Genomic DNA, 26,483 nt, shown 5'->3' on the forward strand with positions numbered 1-26,483 from the left:
GCCCTTCTATACAGTCTGAAATTTGAGAGCCACTGGCTTAGAAGATACCGTCACAAAACTCATTTTGACGGTTAAATTCAAAAATATTTTTTTGTGCATAAAATGGCAGTAGCTTACATGTGAATTTGTGCTTCTAGAGTGATTTTCTTTGGCATTTGTGCTTTTGTTTCAATATTTCAGCATACTTTTTTGTGCTCTGATTTGGAGCTAATTGGGAAGAGTGTGCCTTGTTCAATGTAGTCAGTGCCAACGGATGCATATGCTAAATCAGCAGAGACTGGAATTAAAGGATGTGCATCATGTGTGCAAACATTTCATGTCAAGCTTTGCTGAGCTTCCAGCAGAGGCCCTGGGGAAACAAGCGGGCAGGGTGCTGGCCCCCCACCCTCAGCTTCATTTTAGATGGCTCCTTGTTATACCCTGGGCCTGGGTGAACATCTATTTGAGATGAGAGTTCTGGTGAATAATGACAAAATAAGGACTAAAACTGCTGCCATCTGGAAGTGTGTGATTTTTGCAATACAAAGCTGGGATGAACTGCTAGTGCCACTCTTCACGTTTTGGGTCATTACTCCTTGGCTTGGGAAGGCTATGCTCTAGACTTCTGGCAAGCTGCAGGGGTGGCCTGGAAAAACAGAATGACAAGGCAGGGACAGAGGGAGGAGGTGTGTCTGGCTGACTTTGGTCCTGCCCTCAGCAGGGCACTGGCAGCCAGGCTCTGCCCAGGCAGGGCCCCCCTTCATCCTCGCCTCTCCCCCCAGGAGCTGCCAGAGAACGAGCTGCTGCACCCGCCCCTGAGCATCTGCGTGGTGGACTGGAGAGCTTTCGGCAGGAGCACCCTGGTGGGCACCTACACCGTCAACTGCTTGAAGCAGTTCTTGTGTAAATCCAGGGAGCCCCTTGCCCTCACCTCACAGGTGGATGGAATCCAAGCTGGGCAAGGTAGGACACTTCTCCTGGGTTCCAGGGCTGCAGACTGCAGAGCCGTCTGCTAGGGGACCCTCACAGAGGGACCCCTGGTCAACTGGATTTTTCTGAAGAATTTGCTCCTCGAATCCCATGTTGTCTTCTTTAGCTGCTAGAGTCTTACTTTAAGAATGGCATCAGAGTCAACTCCTTTGAGAAGTCTTCCTTAAATATTACTCCAACTCCCTCCTCCCCCCCCCCTCCCTGGCATTTTTCTTGGCGTGGTGTTACTGTAATTTGCTCCACTTTCTATCTCAGGTGCACAGAGTTGAGTTATTGCACTTCTCAGTTGATGCTGTACAATTATCATTGGTCTGTTCAAAGCTTCTCATTATATCCACCCCCCCCCAATGCTTTATTCCCTATCCCCACTCCCAGTCCCCCCGCTCACTGTAGGCCCCCCCACCAGTTCTTGTACAATGTAAGTCCATTTAATTTACACTTATGAAATGGTGCCATAATCTTCATTTGGCTTCCTACTCTTTTCATCAAAGCGATGTTTTAAGATCTATTTGTGTTGCTCTGTGTATATTAGCTTGTTACTGCTGCCTGCTGCTTCCACTCCACTTTTACTTTTCCTTTTTCCTTATATTAATATATTGACTGATATTAATCGGATAAGTCAATGTATAGGAAATTAAAGTGCTAGTCAAACAGGACAGCAATATTTAACTGAACAGAAACTTATCTCAATGTATTAGCTTGGAAAGACAATGGTTTCTATATCCAGGCCTAATCCACAGGTATTTAGAACCTACTTTGTTCAAGGTTATATGGAACAAAAAGATTCCAAAGACAAGCGAGACTCTCCACTTCCACAAACAATGCTGTGATAAATGACCTCCGTTCATTAAAATTACTCTGAGGATCAGTAATGAGTACAACCATTTATTGATTACCTATTAAGCAGCCAATGTCTTATATCCTGATCTCATTTATGACCTCAGTGACATGGGCATTTTCTTTGTCATTTTATAAATAAGGAAGATGAGGTTCTGAGATACTAGGAACCTGCCACATGAGCATCCAGGTCTGTCTGACCCCTGGTCTTGAGTCCCTGGAATGACCTCCCTGTACCAGAGCCCATTTGCCTGACCGGCTGTGTCTTCATTTCGCTTATTTCAGATTCGCTGATAGCCATTGAGCCCTCTGGGCCCCTCAGCTCCTCCCAGGAGCCCCCAACAGATCACATTTATGTGGATGTAGAGCCACCGGCCACCGTGGTACCCGACTCTGCCCAGGTTCAGCAGCCCGGCCTGGTGGACGTTCCTGACTCGTCCCCTATGTTGGAGCCTGAACACCCACCTGCAGCCCAGGAGCCACCAAAGGATGGTAAAGCTAAGGTCAGAATATAATCCTTCTTCATATTTACAAGACTCATTAGAGTTTGTATTGGAGGCTCTCATCCTCCTACCTACCAGCTGTGTGACCATTGACAAGCAACTTCACATTTCTGAATATCAGTTTCCTCATCTGTGAAATGGGGATATTGATATCCACTTTGCAGCATGGTTGTAGAATCTGATAAATCAATATATAAGAACTTAAAGTGCTAGTCAAACAGGACAGTAATATTTAACTGAATAAAAAATTTTCCCAATGTATTAGCTTGGAAAGACAATGGTTTCCACATCCAGACCTAATCCACAGGTATTTGGAACCTACTTTGTTCAAGCTTATATGGAACAAAAGGATGCGTCTTGTGCGTTCATGAGAAGTGAGACTTCTCATCCCCAGTTAGCCGAGATGCTGGAAGGGGAGATGGGCACGCATACAGAGAACTGTAAGCCAAGGAGGTGATTTATCTTTCTGTGTCATAAGTTTAAGTAACATATCCTGGTGCATCAATTGACTTAAAGAAGAAGGCAATTTTAGGAAAGTCCTAAGAGATCGTTTGCCCAGCAAATGGCAAAGGCTGAAATAAAAAGCAGAGTAACATAGATTGATGGATGTTTGCTCAGGCCACTCCCATCTCATCCAGGCTCCCTATGGCCTTTGAGGGGTCCTCTTCCTCCCACCAGCATGCCACCTGCCATTTTATGTTAAAATTCTTAGTTTAGGTGTTTGTTGCTACCATGAACTGTGGGCCCCGTTAGGTCAAAGATAGTGTTCTTAAACATCTCTGTATCCCCTACATTTGCTAGAGTGCATGGCACATGCGTAAGTAGGGACTCACGGTGTGCCTGAGAGCGTGAACAGATACTGGGTACACGATACGTCTCTCACAGACAGCCTCTGCCAATAGGACAGCTGCCTTCCCCCACAAATATGGCGTCCCTGCCAAACATGTATTGCTGTCTCTCCAGCTCCCATCACTTAGGTGGTAGGTATCATTTGTTTGCACCCATTCAAATCATAAATGATGTTAAAGGAGAACTGTCTATATTACGTCACTTAATCCTCACAACAAGGATGTAGGCAGAAACTATTGTCCCAAATTTGTATTAATTGCTTAATGACTTATAAGCCAGGTCTGTCTGAAACGAGTGCCCTGTTCACTGCATCACATTGTATCATAAGCCTGTCTCCCCTCCTAAATTCTAAGCTTCTCAAATATGGGGATTGTGTCTAAATCCCATTACATCCCCAAAGTCAAGCACAGTATCTTACCTCTGTTCAATAAGTGTTTGCTGAATAAACAAATGAATGAAAGAACAGATTATTAAACTTTCATTTATTGAAGTGCTACAGAGAGCTACAGCCACAAAACCTGCCAGCGCTTCCATCTGCTTCCCAGAGTGCACCTGTGTGCTCTTTTTTCAGGAAACCAGTCAACCACCAGCAGATCCACGCGGATCTATGAGGGTCCATGGTGCCTCACTAACAGTCCGTCCTCATCTTTTGCCAGGATGCCAGGAAACCTTCCCGGAGGTCTACCAAAAGGAGAAAGAGGACCATAGCGGATGAATCTGCAGAAAACGTCATTGACTGGTGGTCCAAATACTATGCCTCCCTGAAGACAGCACAGAAGGTAGAGACCCCTGGCTGTCACAGTCAGGGGGCTTGATGAGAAAGTTGTCTCTACCATCACCTTTCCGATCCCACATTATCCTCTCTTTCAAATTCTACTATAGGTAGGCCCTACTCAGGTGCAATTCTGTTAACTGCAGAAGGGTTCAAAGCCTGAAAGGACCAGGGATCCAGACTTGCTGCATCACCAACCTCTGGCTGGAGATACCAGCTCTGTTGTAAATGCTGATAGGATGTTCAGTCTAGTATGGCATCTGGAGAATCTGCCCACCAGGCAGACTCAGGGAGGTCCAACTAGGAGAAATGGGGTCTCAGCAAAGGTGGGCATCAGTGATTGGGGCTTCTGGTCCACCTGGAGATACCCAGTTTAAAGGGCTCCAGGTCTCTGGCAGGATGGGAATCTATCCAAGTAAAGGCAGAGGTCTTGGCCTTAGCAAATGGGAATGATCAGTGCGTTGCTAGAGCACTGGCATGGAACAAGGAAGGGATCAAGTGATAAGGCAGAAAACCAGTAGGGAGCGGGTCTGGAAATGAAACCAAAACTCAGTGGCTGAATTTGTTAAGACGTCTCATCCCTGAGACGAAAGGAAAGGAAAATTAGTCAGATATCACTGTATGTAACTGAATAGAAAGTCTTCTGACTCTTGAGTTCGGAAAGACCATAGTTTCTTCATCTAGGATTATCCATGAAGATTGATATATAGTTAAATAAACAAACCAAATGTTAGTCTCTGTCTCTGACCTCTCTCCTTTTGTTGTAATGGACAATGGACACACCATTTTGGGGGAGTGGTCAGCCCTTCTTTCTCCACTCACCTCCCAAGTCCGTGGGACCAACCCAACAGCCAAATATGCCAGCAGGTAAAACTCAGAGCTACAGACGTAGGCATCAGACTGAGGTGATGCTCCAGGGAAGTGGAAAAGTAGTAGGAAGAGGGGTTGCTTTCCTAGTGGCTGAGAGAAGGCTGCACATGGAGGCAAGGGAGTCTACAGCTTGATGGCACTTTCCTTGCATGTGTGGGCACCTTTGTCTAGGGCAGGGCCTCTCACTGCCCTTGGGTCTCAGGTGTTTACAGTGAGGCTTCATTAGGGGGCTAACTTAGGGACTGTCTAAATACTCTTTTAAAGTGGCATCTCTGCCCTGGCTGGCATGACTTAGTTGGTCAGAGTGTTGTCCCATAACTGAAAGGTTGAGGATTTAAGCCTGGTTAGGTCACATACCTAGGCTGCAGGTTCAATCCCTGGTCCAGAGACATATGGGAGGCTACCAATCGATGTTTCTGTCTCTCCCTTCCTCTTTCTCTAAAAGCAATGAGAAAATGTCCTCAAGTGAGGATAAAACAAACAAACAAAAAAGGCCTCTCTGAGAATGCAAAGGCCTGAGACAATTGAATTAGAACTCTTAGCAGTCAGGATTAATAAATGAGGCATGACAGTGCTGATAAGCTTGTCTCTGTCTTTTCTCAAAGGAAAAGGAGAGAAATCCCAAAGACAAAAAAGGCAATACAGGTAAGTAGCTGTCCTGGGGACATCTGAACATAGGAGAAGGCCATTTGGGTGAGAGAAGTACAACATGGAAGACATGGGAGGTCCGTTAGAGCTGTATTCCCTTGTTTTCCAAATGTGGAACCAATCTCAGGAAGATGCCAGCACTTTAAAAAGGTCATGTTGCTGATTTGAGCTGGACTGGGACCAGATCTCAGGTCTCCTGAATCTGGTTCAGGGCTGAAATCAACCCTTTGGCTCATGTCCCTACATTGACAATCTTAATGTAGAAACAGCAGAGTAAAAATAGAAGTGAGCTGGGATGACAGGCCAAAGCCAACATGATAAACTTTAATAGAGGTGACCTGGATTTAGCTTCTAAAACTCAGTTTACAAGGATTGGGTGGATCTGAGTTGGCAGAAATCAAATGAAAGAGGCCTGGGATCAGAAACGACTGCCAACTTGAATCAAGCCAAGAAGGCCTTGGCCTAAAAACAGCAGTAACACCAAGTGGCTAATTGCTGTTTCAAGTGACGCTGACGGAAGAAAACCAGAGTCAGGTTCAGTTCCTCAGACCACTCCTAATTAGCATATTTCATTCTGAGGCCATCTCTTGACATAAAGAGTACTGTCTTCATTTTGCAGATGATGAAACAGAGATATGAAGGGGTTGAGTAACTTGCCCAGGTTTGCACAGTTAGAAAATAACAGAGCTAGAAGCCTGTCTCAGGCAGTTTATCTCTAGAGCCTGCACCTAAAAAAAATGACTTCGTAATCTCTCTTACTTTGTGCAAGACCCTTAACATATTTGAGCCTCAGGTTATTAAACAAGATGAACATCAAGTTCCTAAACAGATCTGAGAGGGAATGTAACTCAAAGCTTTGGAGTCAGTCCATCCTGGGTCTGTTCTTTCCTAGTTGGATGACTGAGCAAATTATTTCCCCATCTCTGTGCCTCATGTAAGGAATTCTTACATATACCAGGACAGGCCAGCAAAACTGTTGACATTGCGTTACTATGTGAGAGGCATCTCTTCTGGTTCTGTAGTGCACAGACTATAAAAGTCCTACAGCAAAATGTTACTATTTCTTTTTGAAAAGAAGTGTCATGACACTTGCCAGAGCAAAGGGAAAGAGGGAGCTTGACTTTGTTTCTTCTCGTCTCAACGGCCATGAGAAGTCTAACAATTTCCACTAAATATCCACAGAGGCAAAACCAGATGAGGTAGTGGTGAATATAGAAGAAGGCCCGAAGAAGAAGAAAGACAAATTGCTCAAGAAGAAAGTCAAAGAAGATGAAATCCCCAATCTGGCCGTCTTGAAGGTATGTGAACACAGCCATCACCCCCATGGACGGGGTGGGAAGCTCAGAAGGGGGTTCTTGGTGCTTCCATCAATCCTAGCCATGCCTTTGTCTGCACTAACTTATTTTATTATAATCATCGATGCAGAGGAATAAAGCTTTAACAAGCATGTAAGCCAAGGCAATGGTGTTTGCTAATTTTCCATTTTCTCTGTCTTCATATTAAAAAGAGGCATAACTTACTTGGGTAAGCCAGGGCCCAGCAAGGTGACTGACAGTGTACGAGCGCACCTCTTGGGGCTTGACCTCACCACGCAGATGTGCACACCTTCAGAATGGCAGGACTTTCAACTCTGACTAAAGGCAGACCTGTCAGACCAACTTTTACATTAGCCAGAGGCTATTAGCGAGAGGCATATGGATGGATGTGAAAACTGGGAGTATGAAAATTATGTATGTAGGTAACAAATTTAGATATGTAATTTTAAGAGAAAATTTGAATAAGTGATTTGATTATATTACCAAACCTAAAACTCAATTCAATTTTGCATTTCTAAAGTGTATATATAATTTCCCACCTGGAAAACTCATGTCTATATGTATTATAATCAAAACAAATATTTTGTAACTTTATGTGTGGTGATAATTAGATGCTTAATGAGCACATGTTGATTTGAATGTCCTCAAACTATGATAGTCTATATCCAAAAACCAATGATATCAATTAGCTATTAAAATGTTTGTCATATTTATATTTTATATTATATATTTATATTTTTGGTTTAGCTATACTTTTTGGAATTTTAGAGTTTATCAAAAATGTTTTATAAATTTTAGACGGATAGTTAGATCCTGGAATGCTGAGTCAATCATATTTCTTATTTTGCTAAAGATAAATTAACAACAGCCTCTAGCTTTTTCCAAGGGGTGTATAGCAAGCCTGGCTTTGGAGAATCTTGGCATTTCTCATTAAATCAAGCCTGGTCCTTTTTTCCTTTGTCTGAACATACTCTTCTCCCTTTTCCCTGAAGATATACGATGGCGACCTCGAGAGTGAATTTAATAATTTTCAAGACTGGGTGAAAACCTTTGAGCTCTTCAGAGGCAAGTCTACGGAAGATGACCATGGCCTCGATGGAGACCGAGTCATAGGAAAGTTTAAGGCAAGTTCCAGGGTTAGCTCTTTCACCTGGTTCTCCCGTCCACAGGTTTCAGATACGACTCAGTTCTATTAATGGGATTGTGATGTGGGATGTGTATAAGGAAAATCCTACACCTTTATACACGATCCTCTCTGGAACCTCACAAGACCCAGCACCAGTGTTTTGAGAGATGTGGTTCATGGCCACTGAAGTGCGTTGGAACTCAGTCTAGTGGAAGATAAGGAGAGAGAGTTGTTACATTAAAGAATCAGTGAAGTTTACTGTGCTCTTCCCACTGCTGACCTATGAAATGTGTAAGTTATACACATCTACCAGATAGATGATTAAACTGATCAAATAACACAGACCCTTCACCTGGCAGAGGTACGGCATCAGCATTACAAAGCAGCAGCGGACACTTAATGAACCTACCGCATGCCGGGTCCTTTATATGCAGTGTTGTGTATTGGAAATAGCGTGGGTGTTGCAGTTTGCCGATGTAGATTTTGAGCCTAGTTATAATACTAACTGGCTCTAGCAGCATGATCCTGAGCAGCACTTGGCCTCTCAAAGCCTTGGTTACAGCACCTGAAAATCGAAATACTGCAGTCAGGATTGAATGAGATAACGGGAAAAAACATGAGCTTGGCACCCACGTGTCAAAGGCACCCAGCATCCCCTCTGATGTTCCCATCCGTGTTCCTCACGGAACAGCCCTGTGGGGAGGTGGTGCTCTGCCAGCACTGATCCTCTGGTGGACCATGAGGAGGCCCAGACGCAAGCAGGTTGTGTGAATTTCCCGAGGACTCCCAGAGGGCAAGGGGCGTGCCATCCCGGGTGGGGGGGGTCCTGTTGGGCCCCCGGTGATGCTCATTTTCCCAGTATTATGCCCTCTATGGCTTTTGGTGGGACATGGGACCATCTCGTTTCAATGGGTTACATTGTGCTTTGTGGTTCCAGGGCTCTTTCTGCATTTACAAAAGCCCCGAGGACTCCAGCACTGAGGACAGAGGACAGCTGAGAATCCAGCAAGGGATCCCACCCAACCACCCCGTCAAAGTCCTGATCAGGGTGTACATTGTGGCGGTGAGCTCTCCTGGTTTACTCTCGGGGGCTGTCTTCGTCTGCTTGGGCTGCCATAACAAAAATGCTACAGGCCGGGTAACTTCAATAACAGGTGTTAATATCCTTACAGTTCTGGAGGCTGGGAGTCCGTGATCCCGGTGCCGTCAGGGTTGGTTTCTAGGGAAGCCTCTCTCCCTGGCTTGCAGGTGGCCACCTTCTTGCTGTGTCCTCACATGGCCTTGCCTGTGTGGGCATATCCAAAGAGACAGATATCTGGTATCACTTCATTGTCTTATAAGGCCACTAGTCTTAATGGATTAGGGCACCGCCCCTAAGACTCCTTTAACCTTAATTACCTCCCTAAATGCCCTGTCTCCAAATACAGCCACCCTGGGGCTTAGGGCTTCCACAGAGGAATCTTGAGAGGACACAGTTCAGTCAACAACAAGGCATATGAAGTTTGGTTGGTGACTTGGACATTTGTTGCTGGCTTCCCAGGCTTTATTTGTGTAGCTTTATTTGCTCTCTGGGTTTGCCTGCTCACTGGGAAGAAAACCAAATAGGCCGGAAACAGGAAGCTCGCAGGCCAGACTGTTAGAAAGACGAACAGGGCAGCTGCCACTGTGACATCCTCCCCTCCTCCCGCACGACTGGGCCTCCGCGCTGTGGCGGTCGGACATCTCACTGTGAATGTATTTCTGAGAGAAACATTCTCTGCCCTGGGCTTCCCACTTTCTGAATAGGAAAGCGGTAAACTTTAATTGTGAAACTTTGGGGCCTGATTGCCAGGGCGCTCAAGGCCAGACCTGAGTCTCACTCAACGCAATTGTCTGCTGAACCTTTGTGGTTCGTGGATTTGTTTTCATCTCCCGAACTTGGAGCTGATTTTCATAATCTTATTTGATTGTAGTAGTCTTGTTTTATATTAACTCCTTGCATACATTGCCTGCATCCTCTTTTTAAATACATGTATGAAACGTAAGTCAAAAACAAATCCTTTAATGCTAAGGGAGGAGTAAATGTCCCGCTCTCCACTGTGCCGTTCTCATGTTTCCTTCATCATCGTCGCCACGCCCACCATGCGCCAGGTGTGTTCTGCTCGCTAGGGATGTTGAGATGAGACGTGCTTGTAAAGAATCACTGGCCACGCCGGGTAGTCTATTCTAAACACCCAGCCACAGGATAGTTTAGGCTAACCTTTTCTACATTGTGTTCAGGAGGTCACTCATGTCTTGGGAAGTGCCTTGGGTGACATGATTGATAAGCATTTCTTAGAAACAGACCATATGTACAAATAAATTTGAGAATGGTGCATGTAGTATTTTTTTTCCCCTCCACCAACCCCTGAGGTTCGCAAAGCTCATTAGAACATTTAAGGCTCTGAGAATTCAAGAAGCAAAGGACTCTACTTAGCTGTTGAATCTTTAAGAGCATTTTCTAAACGTAATGCCCCACACCTTTCCTCCTTCCACAGAAAACCCTGCAGAACCACGGTGTGTGGGGCAGACCCTAGGGAACCCGGGAGGAGAGGGTATGAGCAGCACAGGGAGAGGGAGAAAGTGTTTGGACGGCAGAGACTGGGGAACTATCGTTATTTATTGATTCGTTCAGCAAACGCCCACAGTACACTTTTATGTGTCCAATGCCCTTTAGACAAAGGCCAGGAACATAGATCAGGTTCCTGCTCAGGAAGCAGCGCGGAGGAGGCAGGGCTTGGGCTGGAACCTGAGGACACACAGGACTTGAACAAATGAGTCAGGGGGTGGCAGCCCTGGGTTGCAGGATGTAGGATAAATTCACTCCCATTGTGGATGGTCCATACTTTTCAAGAGCGTTTCTAGTAATAGTGATTGGGTGGTTTACTCTCTCACACTAAGATGTGATCAATTAACTATATAATAAGTTAACTTAAAACCTTTTAATTTAATAAAACACCAACAAAGTAAAAAATAATGCTACTTTAAAGTTACATAAAGAAAAATCTTTCCACCTTTATAATTCTACCCCAGAAATAACTCATTTTTTATGTATATGTAAATAAATCTATATCTATTTCCACTTGTCTACAACTCCACTCAGGTATTTATATAATAGAGTCCTGCTTGATACATTACATATTGATCTTCTATTTTCTTTTCTTAGCTAATACTATAACTTGGACATTTTCCCAGATCAGTACATATAGGTCTTCCTCATTCTTCTTAGTAGCCACTTAGTGTTTTTCTGAATTAATGTTAGTGTTCAATTATTCATTCATGCAACAAATATAAGGCCATAGTTGAGGTCCTAGAGATAATATAATGAACAAGACAAACAGTGCCCTTGCTCTCTTGGAGAGGACATACTAGATAGCGGTGGCGGAGGATTAAGAATGTATGAAACATAAACAAAGGAACAGATAAATAAGACAGATGTCAGGGAAAACTGCCACGTGGATGATTAAAGCTGGGTGACGTGATGAGAGGAAAAGGGGAAGGGACTATTTTGGATTAAGTTTCCCCTTAAGTAATTGACATGTGGCTTGTTTACAAACGTGGCTATTACACAATATTCTAATGAACATCCTTGGGAATATAGCTTTGTGTGCTGAATACAGGATTGTTTCTCACTCCTCAGCTCTCATGTCTACAGAATTTCTCCATGTTTCCAGTATCATTCCTCGCAGGCCCCCTACCCCAGCCTTCTCTTAGAAAGTGTTTTCTTGTGATGGTCTATGGCCCAGCTTGTCCAGTATCAGACTTAACTCAACCAGTCAGTGCTAAATGCAGGGGTGACGAGGCCATGGATTCAGAGCATGTTCCTTCTGGGAGGAGCCTTGGGTGGAGGGTGGGGGTGGGGGGTGTCCGTGCTATGATTTTACAGACAGATCTCAGACTACTTAGAACCAGAACTCCAATTCATGCCTTCTGCCTCCTGGCCCAGCATATCTCTCATTTCCCTGTGCCAAGTGCCGCTTTCCACTGGGGAGACGACTCCGGAGAAAGTGAACTTTGGCAAAGCTGATAACTCTTCTTTTAACAGCAAAATGGAGAGGTTAACGCAGTGGCTTTTAACCTTGGCTGCATATTAGAATCATCAAGGGAGCTTCTAAAAATCCCAAAGCCCAGGGCCAATTAAGTCGGAATACCTGATGATGGAACTCAGGCATATTTTTGTAAAACTCCCAGGGGAGCCCAGGGTGCAGCGAGTGTTGAGGGCCACTGGACCAAGGGCATTTCCTCTCTCCTTCCCAGGCATTTAATCTTAGCCCAGCTGATCCAGATGGCAAATCGGATCCCTACATCGTGGTCAAGCTTGGCAAAACGGAGATCAAAGACCGAGACAAATACATCCCCAAACAGCTGAACCCAGTATTTGGAAGGTCAGTGGCCATCTGGGTGGCCATACCGTGTCCTCTCTGCACTTGTCCCTGCTGTGTTCCTGGGGTGGGGGGTGGGCTGTATCGTGCACGTTTGCGTCTGAGCAAATGGGGGCAGGGGGTTCCGTGCTGACTTCTGCTTTTGGTAATAGCCAAGCAAACCCAACATTGGTGGAGAAAGGCCAGATTGTTTCCTTGGTCCCTTCAGGTACAAAGTGGTACATGGTAACTTTCATGCCTGTAGTTTTCCAATAATGATTTTCCTAGATCTTAATCTTTCCTAAATTCAGTCTCCTGCATCTGGACAGAGAGGTTTCCCTTTCACAAACAAGGCCACCAAGGCCCAGACAGGTTTAGGCATGCATTCAGGTTCACAGAGCTCATGAGTGAAGAAGGGGCCAGACCTTTGGTCTTGTCTCCTACCGAAGGGACTGCCCCATCATATCATTTTGCCCCTCGCTTGAGGTGGCCGCTCAAGTAAAAAAAGTTGAACCCCATCCCCCATGCGTGCTTTGTTTTCCTGCAACATGTTTGGAAAAGCCTGGCATTTGCGCAGGTGCCGGTGAAGCAGGTGTTCCCCAGGCCACAGGAACCCTACCCCCCCGCTTGTCTCCCGACAGGAGTGTCCCACATTCGTGTTCCCTGCTTGGACGGTGCCCCTGGCCGCTGTTAACATTGGAGTCAAGCAGACGTGGGTTTCATTCTGACACATATGGGCTGTGTGACTTTATGCAGGTGGCTTAACCTCTCTGATCCCAGCTTTCCTCATCTGCAAGGCAACAACAGTGACACTAGGCTCTCAGGCGTCAGTTAGGAGATTAAATACTCATCACCTTGCCCATTGTCTTGCTAGCCCGTGGGAGACTTTCAGAACACATTGTCTTCCTCTCTCCCTTTATCATCGTTTTAGCAATGGATGCATTTTAAGTGTATTCAATATTTTTTCTGAGTAACAAGAGATTTGGGATGAAATCTCCATCAACCTTATTTAAATTCACTTACACATTTGTGATCTCTTCGGACCCTCTGACATTTGATCAGCACCAGACTCATAACTTTACTGCTCCCGAGGAAATGAGGGCATAAATGATTTTGCCTGTTCAGTTTTATGAGAGTGATTAAAACGATGCCTGGGACACACACCCTCGCTTCCCTCATCCTGGGGTGACCTTTGGCATTATCTGCTGTTGATGTCACTAGCACTTCATTTTGCCAAGTGCTTTGTAGTCACTTTTTATTAGCTACTCTCACCGCAATGCCCTGAATCGACTGGTTTTATTACCCCTGCTTACGAACAGAAGGGGACGATGGAATGTCCCCTCTTGCCTTGGCACTGTAGAGACTCTTCCAGAAACCTTCCACACGTGGACGCTTTCTTGGATGGCTATTTGATGGTTGCTCGGGGACAGAAGCGGCTGGCGGAGCCCGGCAGCGTGCCAGCAGGGAGAGCACGGGGGCCTGGGCCTGACCCGGGGCTGGGGACCGCCCCTTCGGGGCCTCACCCCTGTGTGAGGGGCCACAGGGTGTGCCCCGACCCCTGGCGCCTCGCCTGCTTTTCTAGCCTCCGGCATGAGTTGGTGTGTTTGGGTGTCTATTTGCCACCTCCCATCTCCCCACTAGAACGTAAACTCCGCTTGAGCAGGGCCCTGGTCTAGTCCGTTCAATGCCACGTCCACAGCCCATAGGACAGGGCTTGGCATGGAGCACATGGAGAAGAAGTGTTTGTGGAATGAATGAGTGAATGCATGAGTGATGAGTGAATGAATAGACAGATGGATGGACGAATCTCCAGTCAGTTTTCAGTGGGATTTAAGGGGACCCTGTCCCTCTGCATCAGCCTGAGGGGGTACCTGTCTGCAGGCTTTAGTGGTTCCCCATTTTCTTAATAACCGCAGTGCCTGGAAGATAGTGGGTGTGTAATAATTGTGAAATGAACAAAGGAATAAATAACTGAACAGAGAAACCATGGGACATTTCTGCTCTGAAGCTTAGAGGTATGAAATGCTTCAAAAAGTCTCCGTTTTTGCCCAGTTCAGTGCATTCTTTCGAACCTTCTTTGTATCCAGAGATCGTACCTCATTGTCACACAAGTTGATGTAAGTCTAGTTTTCCCCTGGGTGCCTGAAAGTCCAGCCATGGTAGTTCGTTCTAATGACAGCTCCAGTGAAAACTCAGGAGAGGTTCATCTGTGAGCACACAGCTTAGGGAAAAGGGGCAGAGCAATTGCATCATCTGTCATGGTTGCCAGGGGCAGTTAGCACTTAAGAAGTCCTTTCTTGGTGGCTGCAGCCACGTGACAACAAAACTCAGAGATAGGCAGCTGCAGGCTTCCTTCTGAGACACCTTGAGAATCAACTACCATTTGGAATCCAAATCTAGGAGCCCCAGGGAGGCAATACTATGGCTGTAGGTGGAAGACGATCATTTCTTCCCACACAGCCGTGCCCCTGGCCTGCTAGAGCTGCCTCAGTTGATTACAGTCCCCGGAGCTGGGGAGCATCCCTGCCTTTTTCTCTGGGGTTGGGGGGGGTGGTGTTAATTGGCTCAGGCTGTGCTGTGATTGCAGTTCTTGCCACAATGGACAGTGAGAGTCAGGGCTGAGTGCATCTGAGCCTGCGGTCAGCAGCCCAGCCGGCCTGCGGGCGGAAAACAATGGGCCCTCATTCTCCCTTCCTCCCCCCCACCTCTGTGTCCCCTGCTCCCACACTACCCCACCTTGTGCCAGGGCAGCGAGGGTCGGGAGCTGCTAGAGAAACACTGGTGTGTCCTGACTGGGTTTTCAGGAAGACATTTCCCTAAAATGCAGGGGTTCACTCAAAATTGAACTCTCATCTTCTCTAGCGCTCAGGAGCTCGGATAATGCATTGCCGCAGGAAGTCCAACAGGGCGGGTGCTCCTTTCGGCGCCTCGCGCTGGTGCGGTATCATGGAAAGAGCCAGAGCTAAGGAGTCAGAACCTGGCGTTTATATTCATTAGGCGAATTTATGCTCCTGGCCAAGCTGCTTGTGTTCTCCGGATTTTAATGTCCTTATCTGTAAAGTGGAGGAATTGAATATGGTGGCCGCTGAGGTCCCTGACAGCTCAAGGAGACATATATTATCTACTCTCTGCAGGCCGAGTGCAGGGTACAACAAGGCAGAGATGAGAGGGTGGGTCTCTCTTCTCTGGGGCTTCAAATCCTGCAGACACGGTGTTCCAGCCCTGCAATTATACGTCGTTATGATTTGCGCACCTTCAATAGGGCTTTCATTTAAAATAAACACAGCTGGCACTCCCTGATAAAGCAAAAACGGAGGGGAAAGGGAATGGCAACTTTGGGGGCACCAGTTAAATGCCTAGAAGTAAAATGTGCATTTTATAAAAACAACATTTAGCCACCGTGCTGTCTCATAAAGAAGACATTTATCCCTATTTACATACACATAAGGAGGCTGTGAGGGATGGAGAAACTTTCCACAGTTTTACAACCAGGAAGGTACTGATTTGAAACCACGGTTGGAAATCAGTTTGAGACCAAAACCCAAGGGTTTTCCTCGGTATCTAGCTGCACCCAAGTTATGGACTGCAACTGGGGCCCATGAAAGAGATTACTGGCTACTGAAAAATGACAACAGAATTGGAAACTGTTTGCCTCTCACAGGCAAGTTAAACCAAATAAATATCCACTAAGCATTTAGTGAGTTATTTAGTGTGTTCACAGGAACTGTAGGCGAGGTACATGTTTTTGACTCCTAAAGCCTCTACTTGGACTGCAGGTCATTTGAGATCCAGGCCACGTTCCCAAAGGAGTCCCTGCTCTCCGTCCTGATCTACGACCACGACATGATCGGGACAGACGATCTCATTGGCGAGACCAGGATCGACCTGGAGAACCGTTTTTACAGCAAACACCGAGCCATCTGTGGCCTGCAGAACCAGTATGAGATGTAAGTCCTTTCTCTGCAGGGACGCTGTTGGGGATCCGAGCTGTGGCCTCAGATGGTCCCTGCTCTGGGAGCACCAGCCAAGGCTCCGCTTTAACACCTCACATGGGCTCCCAGTCAGCGCGGCTGGTTTGATGAAAGTGCTCGCTGTGCTGGGGGGTGGCTGGGGCTGGGGAGGCAGAGCTAGGTTCCTCAGGAGACAGGAGCCCAATTGTATGTGTTCGCTCAGTCAGCTGGGCCTGGTGGGCTGAGTTCCACAATGGGAAATGATGCTACAAGAATGATTAATATAACACAAATGCCAATATCCTAGGTAATTATAACTAACACTTAGGAGAACTTATGAAACACCAAGCACGTTACATGGAGTATCTCATTTGGTTCTCTCAAAACCCATTGAGCTGTACCCCCATCTTAAATATGAGAGAATTGTGGGCTGAATTCTTACTCTTTACAAAGATTTTAAATTCTGCTTAATTTGAAAATAGAGACTACCAGCTTTATTTCTTTTTAAATATGTTGTATCTGATATCTTAAAAAGAATTAAAACCTTACAATTACAAATTTCAGCTAGGAAAATATGAAAACATTCATTAGACTTTCATGGTATACTTTTAGAAATGTTTTTTCTGAACATAATATTATATATTCATTGTAGAAAATTTAGGAAATACAGGAAGTATGAAGTAATGATCAAATTATTTTACCCAGAGATAACTACATAAAAAATTTTGTATGTGTTTCCTTTTAGTATGTTTTTCTATGCTATTCCCCCCAAAGTTGAATTTATACTCTCTGTGCAATTTTGTAAACTACTTATCTTGCTAACCCTTACATTATAAGCATTCTATAACATCATTTAATATTCTTCAAAATCATCATTTGACTAGCTCAATGGTATTCCATGAGATGGATTTATTATAAAATGAATAATCAGTTCGCTTTCATGAATGTTACGGCATTTCTATATTTCTTCTTTATTCTGTTAGAAATATTGCTGCTATAAGTATTCACATACACAAGCCATTGCACACTTCTCTGGTAATTCGCTCAGTATTCATCTATAGACGTGGATTATTCCATTGAAAGGAATGCATATTTTAAGGAAGTATGCACATCCAATGGCTCTCTGGAAGGGCTGTCCCCATCTGGACTCACATGAACAGAACCTGAGTGCCCGTTTCTCTCATGGCAAACATTTCAGACAAGCCTCTGAATGAAGAGCTGATCTGCTCTTCCCTGAGTCCAGGGAGCCAGTTCAGTGTTGGTGTCTAGGGAGAGGTATTTGCATCACCCTCAGGTAACCCGAGACAGTACCACTCAGAAAAAGCTCTTCTTACTCTCAAGTCAGGGAAGGAAGCCACAGGCCAACATGCTGCATACATTGTTCAGAAGACTTTCCTGATGGTGTAATTACCAGGGAGAAAATCATTTGTTCAGAGAAGTTATAACCTTTGTCCACTGAAAAGGTTTTAAAGTAGGACAAGAGCACCTGTGTCTGGGGAGGCCTGTGTGTGGCTCTGGGTATGGCGCATGGCGTGGGCGGGCTGTCCAGGGCCGCCATATCTCCGGAACAATGTAGGACAGCTGCCATGTTTTGATTGATTTAAATGCTTAGACAAGTTAAATGCAAGTGAATCCTGTGTCCCAAAATATGCAGAGAAATCCAAGCTCATCGTGGCCATAGCTCTCAGAGAGCACGTCACTGCCAGTTAATAACTTGTGCACAAACAGCTAATTTTTAAGGGATGAAGGGATTGGAAAGATGTAGAAACTCAGCACCAGGAAAACCACTGATTGGAGAAACAGCACATATAGACTTTCTGTCTACATCATGAGTCTACAGTATGATTTGGGGGTGGGAGAAGTAGAGGGGAGGGAAGAAACAAAGAAACTAAAAGGACGAGTTAGGCTTTCCTCTTAGAATGAAGGCAGCTAACTGGCTATTCTATTAGAAACAGAATAAAAGCCAAACAGCAACAAAAAACCCTGCAAAGAAATCCATGGAGACAAAGAGCAGCTTGGTGATTGCCAAAGGCCAGCAGGAGGGGGAACGAGGAGTAACTGCTTAATCGGCACAGTGTTTTCTTTGGGGTGATGGAAATGTTTTGGATGCAATAGAGGTAGTGGCTGCATGACATTGTGAATGTTCTAAATGCCACTGAAGTGGTCAACTTTAAAATGATTATTTTTATGGTATGTAAATTTCACTTCAATTTTTTAAGGTACATTTTTAAAAAACTACTTGCAAAGGATTTTTATGTTAAGCTATTCAGAAGTCCTGCTTTTCATACAAGCATGCATATGAGAGGTATTGACCAGAAAAGAGAGAAAACAAAACCAAAAACATGAGCCCAAGCATACAGAATGGCATGTTGAATCTGAAGGAAACCCCAGATCATACTTAGGTGGCCCTTTGAATAGGGACATTGAGTATGTCCTTCCAGGGGAAGCTAGCCTCACCCTACCGGTCCTTCCTCTGCTTTTCAGAGAAGGATACAACGCCTGGAGAGATGCGTCCAAACCCACTGAAATCCTCACCAAGCTTTGCAAAGACAACAAGCTGGATGGACCCTACTTTCATCCTGGGAAAATACAGATCGGGAACCAGGTCTTTTCTGGAAAGACAGTCTTCACAGAAGAGGACACTGGTAACTCCCACAGTGCAGCCTGCTGGCTTCACTTTTCTTCTGAAAAGCCTGCTTCTGGTGGTACTTGTGGCCGGGGACAGTGGCCCTCTATTGCAAACATAATGCTTGCTCATGGGAGAAAATATGGAAAAGTAGGGAGGATAATGAATATCATATATAGGTCCCCAAATCAAGGATAAGCATGCTGCATGCCGGTATATTTCCCTTCAGTCTGTGTGTGCATGTGCGGTGTGTGCCATATACCCCATTTTCACAGAACTATAAATGCACCATATATAGTTTTGTATCCTGCCGTTTGTATTTCCAATAGATTATGACAATTCTCCTTTGTGCTTTGAAAGGATCATTGATAATATTCACTTTATGGCTGTGTTATTTATTTACATTGTGTCCACCTTTTGTAGTGACACTCAACGCTACCATGCACCTCCTTATACACAGTCTTACACACTTCTGATGTTTCTGCAGTAGAGATCCCATAGGTAGAGCTGTTGCACCAGAAGGTAGACAATAACCTTAAAAAGTCCGTTATATGCCATAAATCATTGGACACAGCCCGAATTACTCCCATAAATTGTACACCAACAGCTCTCCTGCTGCAATGCTAAGAAGGAGATTTTCCTCAGTGCATCATGGCACCTGCCAGGGAGAACCCAGGGAGGCTTTCAGAAACTCAGGATGAGAAGAAAAGTCACCTTTACTTTAATGATACGGAACAATTCTTGTCTGTCACCCTTATCTGTTTGATGCTTAGAGACTGCCTGTACATAGCGCAGTGCTTCTGATGCAAAGAGTCCAGCCAAGGACCTGCCACAGGACGCTTGGATACTGATGTGTTGATCCCACCACTCTGATGCCAAGATTTCTTGTTATTGTGTCATTTTGACCCCAAAAACTTCTTGAACGTTCTTACGTGCAGAGTTCATTGACATTTAGATAATGTGTTAATGGCATATTGGTGAACTTATGTAAGAGAAATTCTCTTTCACATTGTACTTTATTAAACCAGTTCAATTCCTTGATCAATGTCCAGTATTTTGTGACAAAACAAAAATCTTTTTTGCCCACCAAAAATTTGAAATTATGTTCATCAGGATCAGCGCTTGATGGATTAAACTTCATGACAAAGATTTAGCCCACTGATTCCTCGTTTGTCCCTATCAACTTTTTCTGATTGTAATTACTACTATGGGGAGACTTCTTTTTGTGGCCCTCCCTTTAAAAAAAAAAAAAGTTTAATTTCCTATGTCAAACTTGGGCTTTCTAAACTGTCAAGGAGATTTGACCCTTTCAACAATATTTGCCTTATAATGTTCGCAAATAATGTTTCTACAGTAGTTGCTATCATGAACTACTTTCTTTGGTAGAATGGTGGATCAAAGAATCTTTTCTGTGAGCAGGAGCTGGTAGGAGGGAAATCCCGAGCAATAACGAGAAAAGACAGAAGACCTCCCTGCACACACATGGTGCCCATTTCACCACCTTGTTTGGGGTCATCCCTGTTCCCAGGCCCTATCACACTGCCATGTTAGCAAACAGTTCTAATATCTCCAAGAAATGTATCCTCTCCAGTACCTTGAAGCCCAGCTTGCAATTTGTAGACTCTGGAGAAATCTGATTCAAGAAGCCTCGTGCTCCAAGTGACTTGCTCTCTTGGTCTTCTTATCAACCCATTTCATGTGTCACTCTCTAACTTTTCAATCTCTTTCCCCTTCCTACCACACTACCCCCACTTTTTTCTCTCTTCTCTTTGTTCTGTTTCTCTTCTGCTGGCTTTTCTTGTGCCTCATTATATTTAAAGGAACCTTTAAATGTGTTTAAAAATGCATCTGACTGCTCACTGCTGTCCCCTTCCTGGAACACACAGCTGACAAGTCTCTTCATTTTTCTTTCTTCCACGCAGATGAGACAGTGGAATCTTATGAGCACTTGGCCCTCAAGGTTTTACATTCTTGGAGTGACATCCCAGAGGTTGGATGCAGGCTGGTTCCAGAGCACATAGAAACCCGGCCGCTGTACCATAAGGATAAGCCAGGAATGGAGCAGGTAGTGGCCAAGATGGGTCTGGCCCTGATAGGAGGGTTCATCCCCAAGGAATAGGACTGTCCCCCTAAAAGTCAATCTTATGTGCCCTAGAACAATGGTTCTCAAACAGGGAAAATTTCCACACACACATATACTGTCCTGGGATACTTAGCAATGTCTGGAAATATTTTTGGTTGTCTCAAGCGGGTAGAGGTGCTACTGACATCATGTGGGTATAGGTCAGGGAGCTACCAGACATCCTACACTGCGCAGGACAGCTCCTCACAGCAAAGAGTCATTCGGCTCCAAATGCCGGCAATGTCAAGGCTGAGCAACTCTGCCCTAGGGTCAGTGTTGGACTTAGTGCTCTTTCCTTTTTTTACGATTAGAGCTGTCAAACTCTTTTGGAAGCATTCTGACATTTGCAAAACTTCAAGTCCCATTGGATATGTTCAAGCCCTTGTCCAAATATGTTTCAGCAAGCACACAGCTCACTAGTTTTCCCAGAGAGGCAATAGATGGTGGCTAACCTCAAAGAACTGACAAGAAGCTTTGTGGAAAAAAATAACTAGAAATCTGGGTTAGAACTTAGAAGAGAAGATAAACTTTATTAAGAGCCTTTTATGTACTAGGTCCTTTACATAAATGATCTGACAAATGAGGATGATCATAGAATTGCTTACCCAAACTGTGACCATTTTTGAGCGTGGAAGAGGTCACTATTAATAATTATGCAGGTGCAATGGATCTTCCTAGGCCAATAAGGCTGTGGGGGTCACCTTACTCTTATTCTTTAATATAGCCTTATGATATACTCACTATGATCCTTTTAAGGTGAGGAAATTAAAGTTCTGAGAGTTTAAATAACTTGCTCAAAGTTACTCAGCTGATAAGTAGAGCTGGAATTTAACCCAGGCAGTTTGAGTCCCTAGTCTGTCCCAGCCCTAGACTCACTCACTGTGTAACTTGGGCAAAGCCATGAACTTGACTACAACAGGGCAGGAAAACCCAGCTTGCTACCCTACCCTGGCTGTGCTGGGACATAAACCCAGTGATAGCATGGGTCAGGAAATGCCTTGAAAGGGTAAACCTTTCTCAGATGTAGAAGCTTATGATTGTTTCCTGAAATTTACAATGATATTTGAAATCACTTAGTTACTGGTATCCTTCCTTTTGCCCATCAGATGTCGCTTTTTGATTAAAGCTGAATATCAACATATCTTGAGAGAATAAATCACCCCACTTTTCTCTAGGACTAGAATTCTCCATTGAATTGGTTCTTCTCTTCCCAAATGCTAAAGCTTTTCTTATACTGTCCCTTCCCTTAGAAAGTTTTTTTTTTCTCTAACCAAAGCCCCCTCCCACCCTCCTCATTTCATGAATATTCTTCCCACTCAAGTGGAAGCCCCACTTCCTTCTTATACAATCACCCTTGACCACCCCCGTCCAGACTTCCTTGCCTGAGCTGACAGTACTTAGAATGTATACAACACAGCTGAACATGGAATCTGCCAGACCTCCACACATGGCCTCCTAAATCCCTTGCAGCAGAATAAGGCATGATGTATGGAGTTCAAGTCAATGAATGGGAGGCCCTATTCTGCCACTGATTAAGCAGTAGGATTTCAGATCAGTACTTTGACTTCTCTAAGCCTCAGTTTCTTCATGTGTAACAGAAGTATGGGTAGGGCAAGCATTTAATGAATGTAATGGATGTTAAGGTACATTGGAAACAAATAAAAAAAAGCATGGTACTTCTAATAGATAATATTATCATCTTTTTAAACTTTAGGAGTTCGTAAAAAGAGCAGTCTCTGTAGTCAACAGACAAGGGTTGAATCCAGACTCTGCTACATATTGTCTGTGTAACATGGGCAAGATGTTTGCTCATCTGCTAAGTATGAATAATGACATCTACCCAGGGGGGAGATTGGGACAGTTCATGGGATAATGTTTATCAAGCGCAGAGCCCTTTGTCTACCACATAGCAGATGCTCAGTAAGAGTTTGCTTGTTCTTCTGCTCTTAATGTATGCTCTGACTAATTCTTAATTAAAATGTAAGTTCTGCCTTTGTCGACAAATATCCTAAACATGTATAAAGCTACCAAGCTGTATCTAATATCTATTTCTAGCAAAGAGATCTGTTAAAACCATGAATGATCGATTGCTCATGTGGTATGCTCACTGCCCCACCCCCCCGCCCCACCTCACCAAAGCTAAGGGTCTTCATTTCTTAACAAGGGCCGCCTGCAGATGTGGGTGGACATGTTTCCCAAAGATATGCCTCAGCCTGGACCTCCTGTTGACATCTCACCAAGGCAACCCAAAGGGTAAGTCAGCTGCAGCCCAGCCTTCAGGGGACGAGATCATGGTAGCCGACTACACGATCATGACATTTTATCTGGGTCTCATGTGTCACATTGATCAATTGGCACCTGATACTTATACCTTACTTTCCACCCGGCCAGTTACAGCGGGGTGAGTGTGGAGATTGGAATGGTGGCCCCCATTTTAGGATAGGGGCTACTTGGAGCTTCAACATTCTGCAAAATGTTAGTTAATGGAAGGAGGATGTGCTCAGAGAAATTCATGTCCTTGGTGATTCCAGCAGAACACTTGGTTTTGAAGGAACCAAGACCGTAAGTGTTGATATTTTTGAACTTGGTGAAGTTAAGGAAACCTATGGTCTCAAAGCAATACCAGAATCACATAAACACTCATTGACTCAGTTTTCATACTTTTCAACCTAATGCTGCCTTTCCTTATTCCAGATATGAACTGAGAGTAACCATCTGGAACACTGAAGATGTCATTTTAGAGGATGAGAATATCTTCACAGGACAAAAGTCAAGTGATATTTATGTTAAAGGGTAAGGCCATCAACAAACTCCCTCCTCCCAATCCTTCACCTCCTCACCTCTTGAAACCCTAAGCCTCATGAAAACCACTCCACCCACATCCCACAAAAGGAGTTCATCTTACTCACCTCATTAGAAAGCCCACTTTTTTGGGGGTCAAATAATTGTCTTATTTGATCGTTTTGTTAAGAATTATTATCTTATAAAAATATTTTTGTCAAGAAATCTTATTATGTAAGCATCTCTTCAAATTAAATGTTGTATAGTTAGACTTTTTGAGTAACAAAACTGTTACCCCTGAAGGAAGTAGAGAGATGTGCTGCTAACGATGAAAGATTAAGTGGTAAGAAGGTTGTAAGACTAATACGAATGCTAAACCTTAGACCTTCTCATTTGCTAGTTCTACTGATAAAACAGATACCACCTAAGACTCAGGGAACTAACGAGTTTATATCTCTCCTACACCTTGGGTATAACAGGCTTCCTTTTAGCCTCTTGTCAGAGAGAGATATAAGAGAGTAAAGAATCAGAAGCAAAAAGGACAGAAACTTGTAGCTCAGATAAAAACTCATCTAAGCCTGTCTTGGTATCTCTTTGTCTTCCCCAAGCAACAAATCTTCCTCATTGATGACCCCATTTCTAGTATGCCATTAAATCTTGTCCACTTTGCCTCAAAGAGTTATCAGTACAGTTCATTTCTCTTCATCTTCACCACCCACCACTATAGTCTTTCCCTCCATCATCTCTTGCTAGAGCCACTGAAATACCAGTGCCATAGGAATTGGTCTCTCCATATTCACTCTTGCCTCCAATAATTTGTTCTCTAAGTTGAAACACGAGTGATCTTTGTAGACCATGATCTGATTATGTCAGTTGTGTACTTAAAACCCTTTAATGGCATCCTGTTTTCTCTGGACGAAGATTCAAATCCCTAATATGTCCTAAAATGTCCCATGTGATTAGCCCCTGCCTATCTCTCCAGCCTCATCTCACTGGACCAATACCCGCCCCCCCCCCACCCTCTTGCTTTCTGCTCTTTGGTCCACTGAGCTTCTTTCCTTTCTTCCATAGGGCCTTTGTACATCTCTCTCTGGTGGCTTCTGCCACCCAACCCAAATCTCGGCACCCGCTTCCTGCTGTGGCTGTAGCTCCATGAAGCCAAGGACCATCTGTCTCTGCTCGCTGTCACTCTCCTAGCATCTATTTACCACTCCTGTCCTCACAACAGATTATATTTTTTTTTTTCAGTGAGCACCATCTACAGCTAAATCATTGCATCCATACCCCAAGTGGTACCACTTCCCTGAGGGAGAATGGTCTTTACCCGCCCCTGCTCCCTGGGGGAGGAATGTCAGCTTTCAGAAAACACTTGGTTTGGAATTATCAATTAGTTTGTATAAAAAGTATCTATCTTTCTCAAGAGTTAATTCACTATGTAGTAGGGGATAGATATTAATTGTAGCTTACTTTTTGGTGAGTATGGAGGGGAAAGACCAGGAAATACTAAGAAGAAATAACAGTAGAGATAATTTGGTGTACACAAAAGCACTTAACAAATATTACCTCATGTAACGCCTCAGAACAATCCTACGGACTCAGTGCTGTCACCGCTTCCATGTCCCAGGTGAAACCAAGGCACAGAGAGGTTAGGTAACTTATCTATGGCTGCACAGTTAGTAAGTGGTAGGGCCAGGACTGGAACCCGGGCGGGGGGCGGGGTACAGGCAGCCCTCGTACCCTCCATGCCACACTGGTGCAGGCCTGCTGGGGTTTTGAGACCCACAACCAGAGAGAAGGGGGTGAGTTTCAGGCCTGACATTACAGATCTCAATAAGGCCAATGTTGGAGGCTCGATGTAGTGGGCAATCTTGTCGTTAACACTCAAGTGCAGAGGTTGTGTCCCTGACAAAGAAGAGTCCGGGGTGAGAGGAGACTAACTCTACCTTCACATGTCCTGAATTCGCCTTCTTTATTGAGGGGGGCTTCAGGTCTACCCATAAACAACTGAATGCCCTTCCTCAGCCTGCCTTAGAATGAGAATCTTTTTGTTTCAGACCCTTTAAACTCTATTTTCCCTTTTAGATCAATGGAAATGTCCATCTAAATCTATTTCATGATCTTAAAACTATAACGGATGACTGCATTGGAACTAGTTAAATCACTCTCGATTATACTGGTGCCTCAATAACCTGCGCTGAGTGTTCAATTCTTTTTCTACTTTATTCAGGTGGATAAAGGGTTTGGAAGATGACAAGCAGGAGACAGATGTGCATTACAACTCCCTTACTGGAGAGGGGAACTTCAACTGGCGCTTCCTGTTTCCGTTTCAGTATCTCCCCGCTGAGAAGCAAATCGTCATCACCAAGAGGGAGCACATCTTTTCCTTGGAGAAGATGGAGTGTAAAGTGCCAGCTGAGTTGGTGCTCCAGGTGTGGGATTTTGAAAGGCTCTCCTCGGATGACTTCCTGGGTAAGCCAATGGCTGCATCAAGCCCGTATGAATGCTAAGTGTTGTTTCCCAGGTTTGGGGGAGTTTGGTCTGATTTAGCTACAAGGATGATAATTTCAGTGCTATTTATCACTGTAAAAAATGGAAGCACTCCAACTAGCCATTAATAGGGAGTTGGCCAAATAAATTATGGTGCTTCCATATGGTGGAAGATACATAGACAAACAGATTTAAATTGATCTTTGCTCTACCACTGAGAAGCTGTTAATTTTTGAGCTAATTAGTGG

The 26,483-nt window shown here is 44.5% G+C and overlaps 1 protein-coding gene across 1 annotated transcript in view; it reads left to right on the top strand.

Annotated features, from left to right (window-relative positions):
- FER1L6 (fer-1 like family member 6) overlaps positions 1 to 26,483 on the top strand; it is a 94,277-nt gene that overhangs the window by 61,856 nt on the left and 5,938 nt on the right. Inside the window, exons 24-37 of the mRNA XM_054590092.1 lie at positions 762 to 942; positions 2,047 to 2,309; positions 3,815 to 3,937; positions 5,406 to 5,445; positions 6,631 to 6,746; positions 7,757 to 7,888; positions 8,828 to 8,953; positions 12,166 to 12,293; positions 16,046 to 16,216; positions 18,704 to 18,864; positions 20,768 to 20,910; positions 23,132 to 23,220; positions 23,662 to 23,760; positions 25,976 to 26,217. Coding sequence (XP_054446067.1) covers positions 762 to 942; positions 2,047 to 2,309; positions 3,815 to 3,937; positions 5,406 to 5,445; positions 6,631 to 6,746; positions 7,757 to 7,888; positions 8,828 to 8,953; positions 12,166 to 12,293; positions 16,046 to 16,216; positions 18,704 to 18,864; positions 20,768 to 20,910; positions 23,132 to 23,220; positions 23,662 to 23,760; positions 25,976 to 26,217 — 2,014 coding nt within the window. The remainder of the gene's footprint in view (positions 1 to 761; positions 943 to 2,046; positions 2,310 to 3,814; positions 3,938 to 5,405; positions 5,446 to 6,630; positions 6,747 to 7,756; positions 7,889 to 8,827; positions 8,954 to 12,165; positions 12,294 to 16,045; positions 16,217 to 18,703; positions 18,865 to 20,767; positions 20,911 to 23,131; positions 23,221 to 23,661; positions 23,761 to 25,975; positions 26,218 to 26,483) is intronic.

Source organism: Pteronotus mesoamericanus, unplaced genomic scaffold, assembly GCF_021234165.1.
Source record: "Pteronotus mesoamericanus isolate MK-2021 breed Mesoamerican mustached bat unplaced genomic scaffold, CSHL_Meso_final scaffold_174, whole genome shotgun sequence".
NCBI lineage: Eukaryota > Metazoa > Chordata > Mammalia > Chiroptera > Mormoopidae > Pteronotus > Pteronotus mesoamericanus.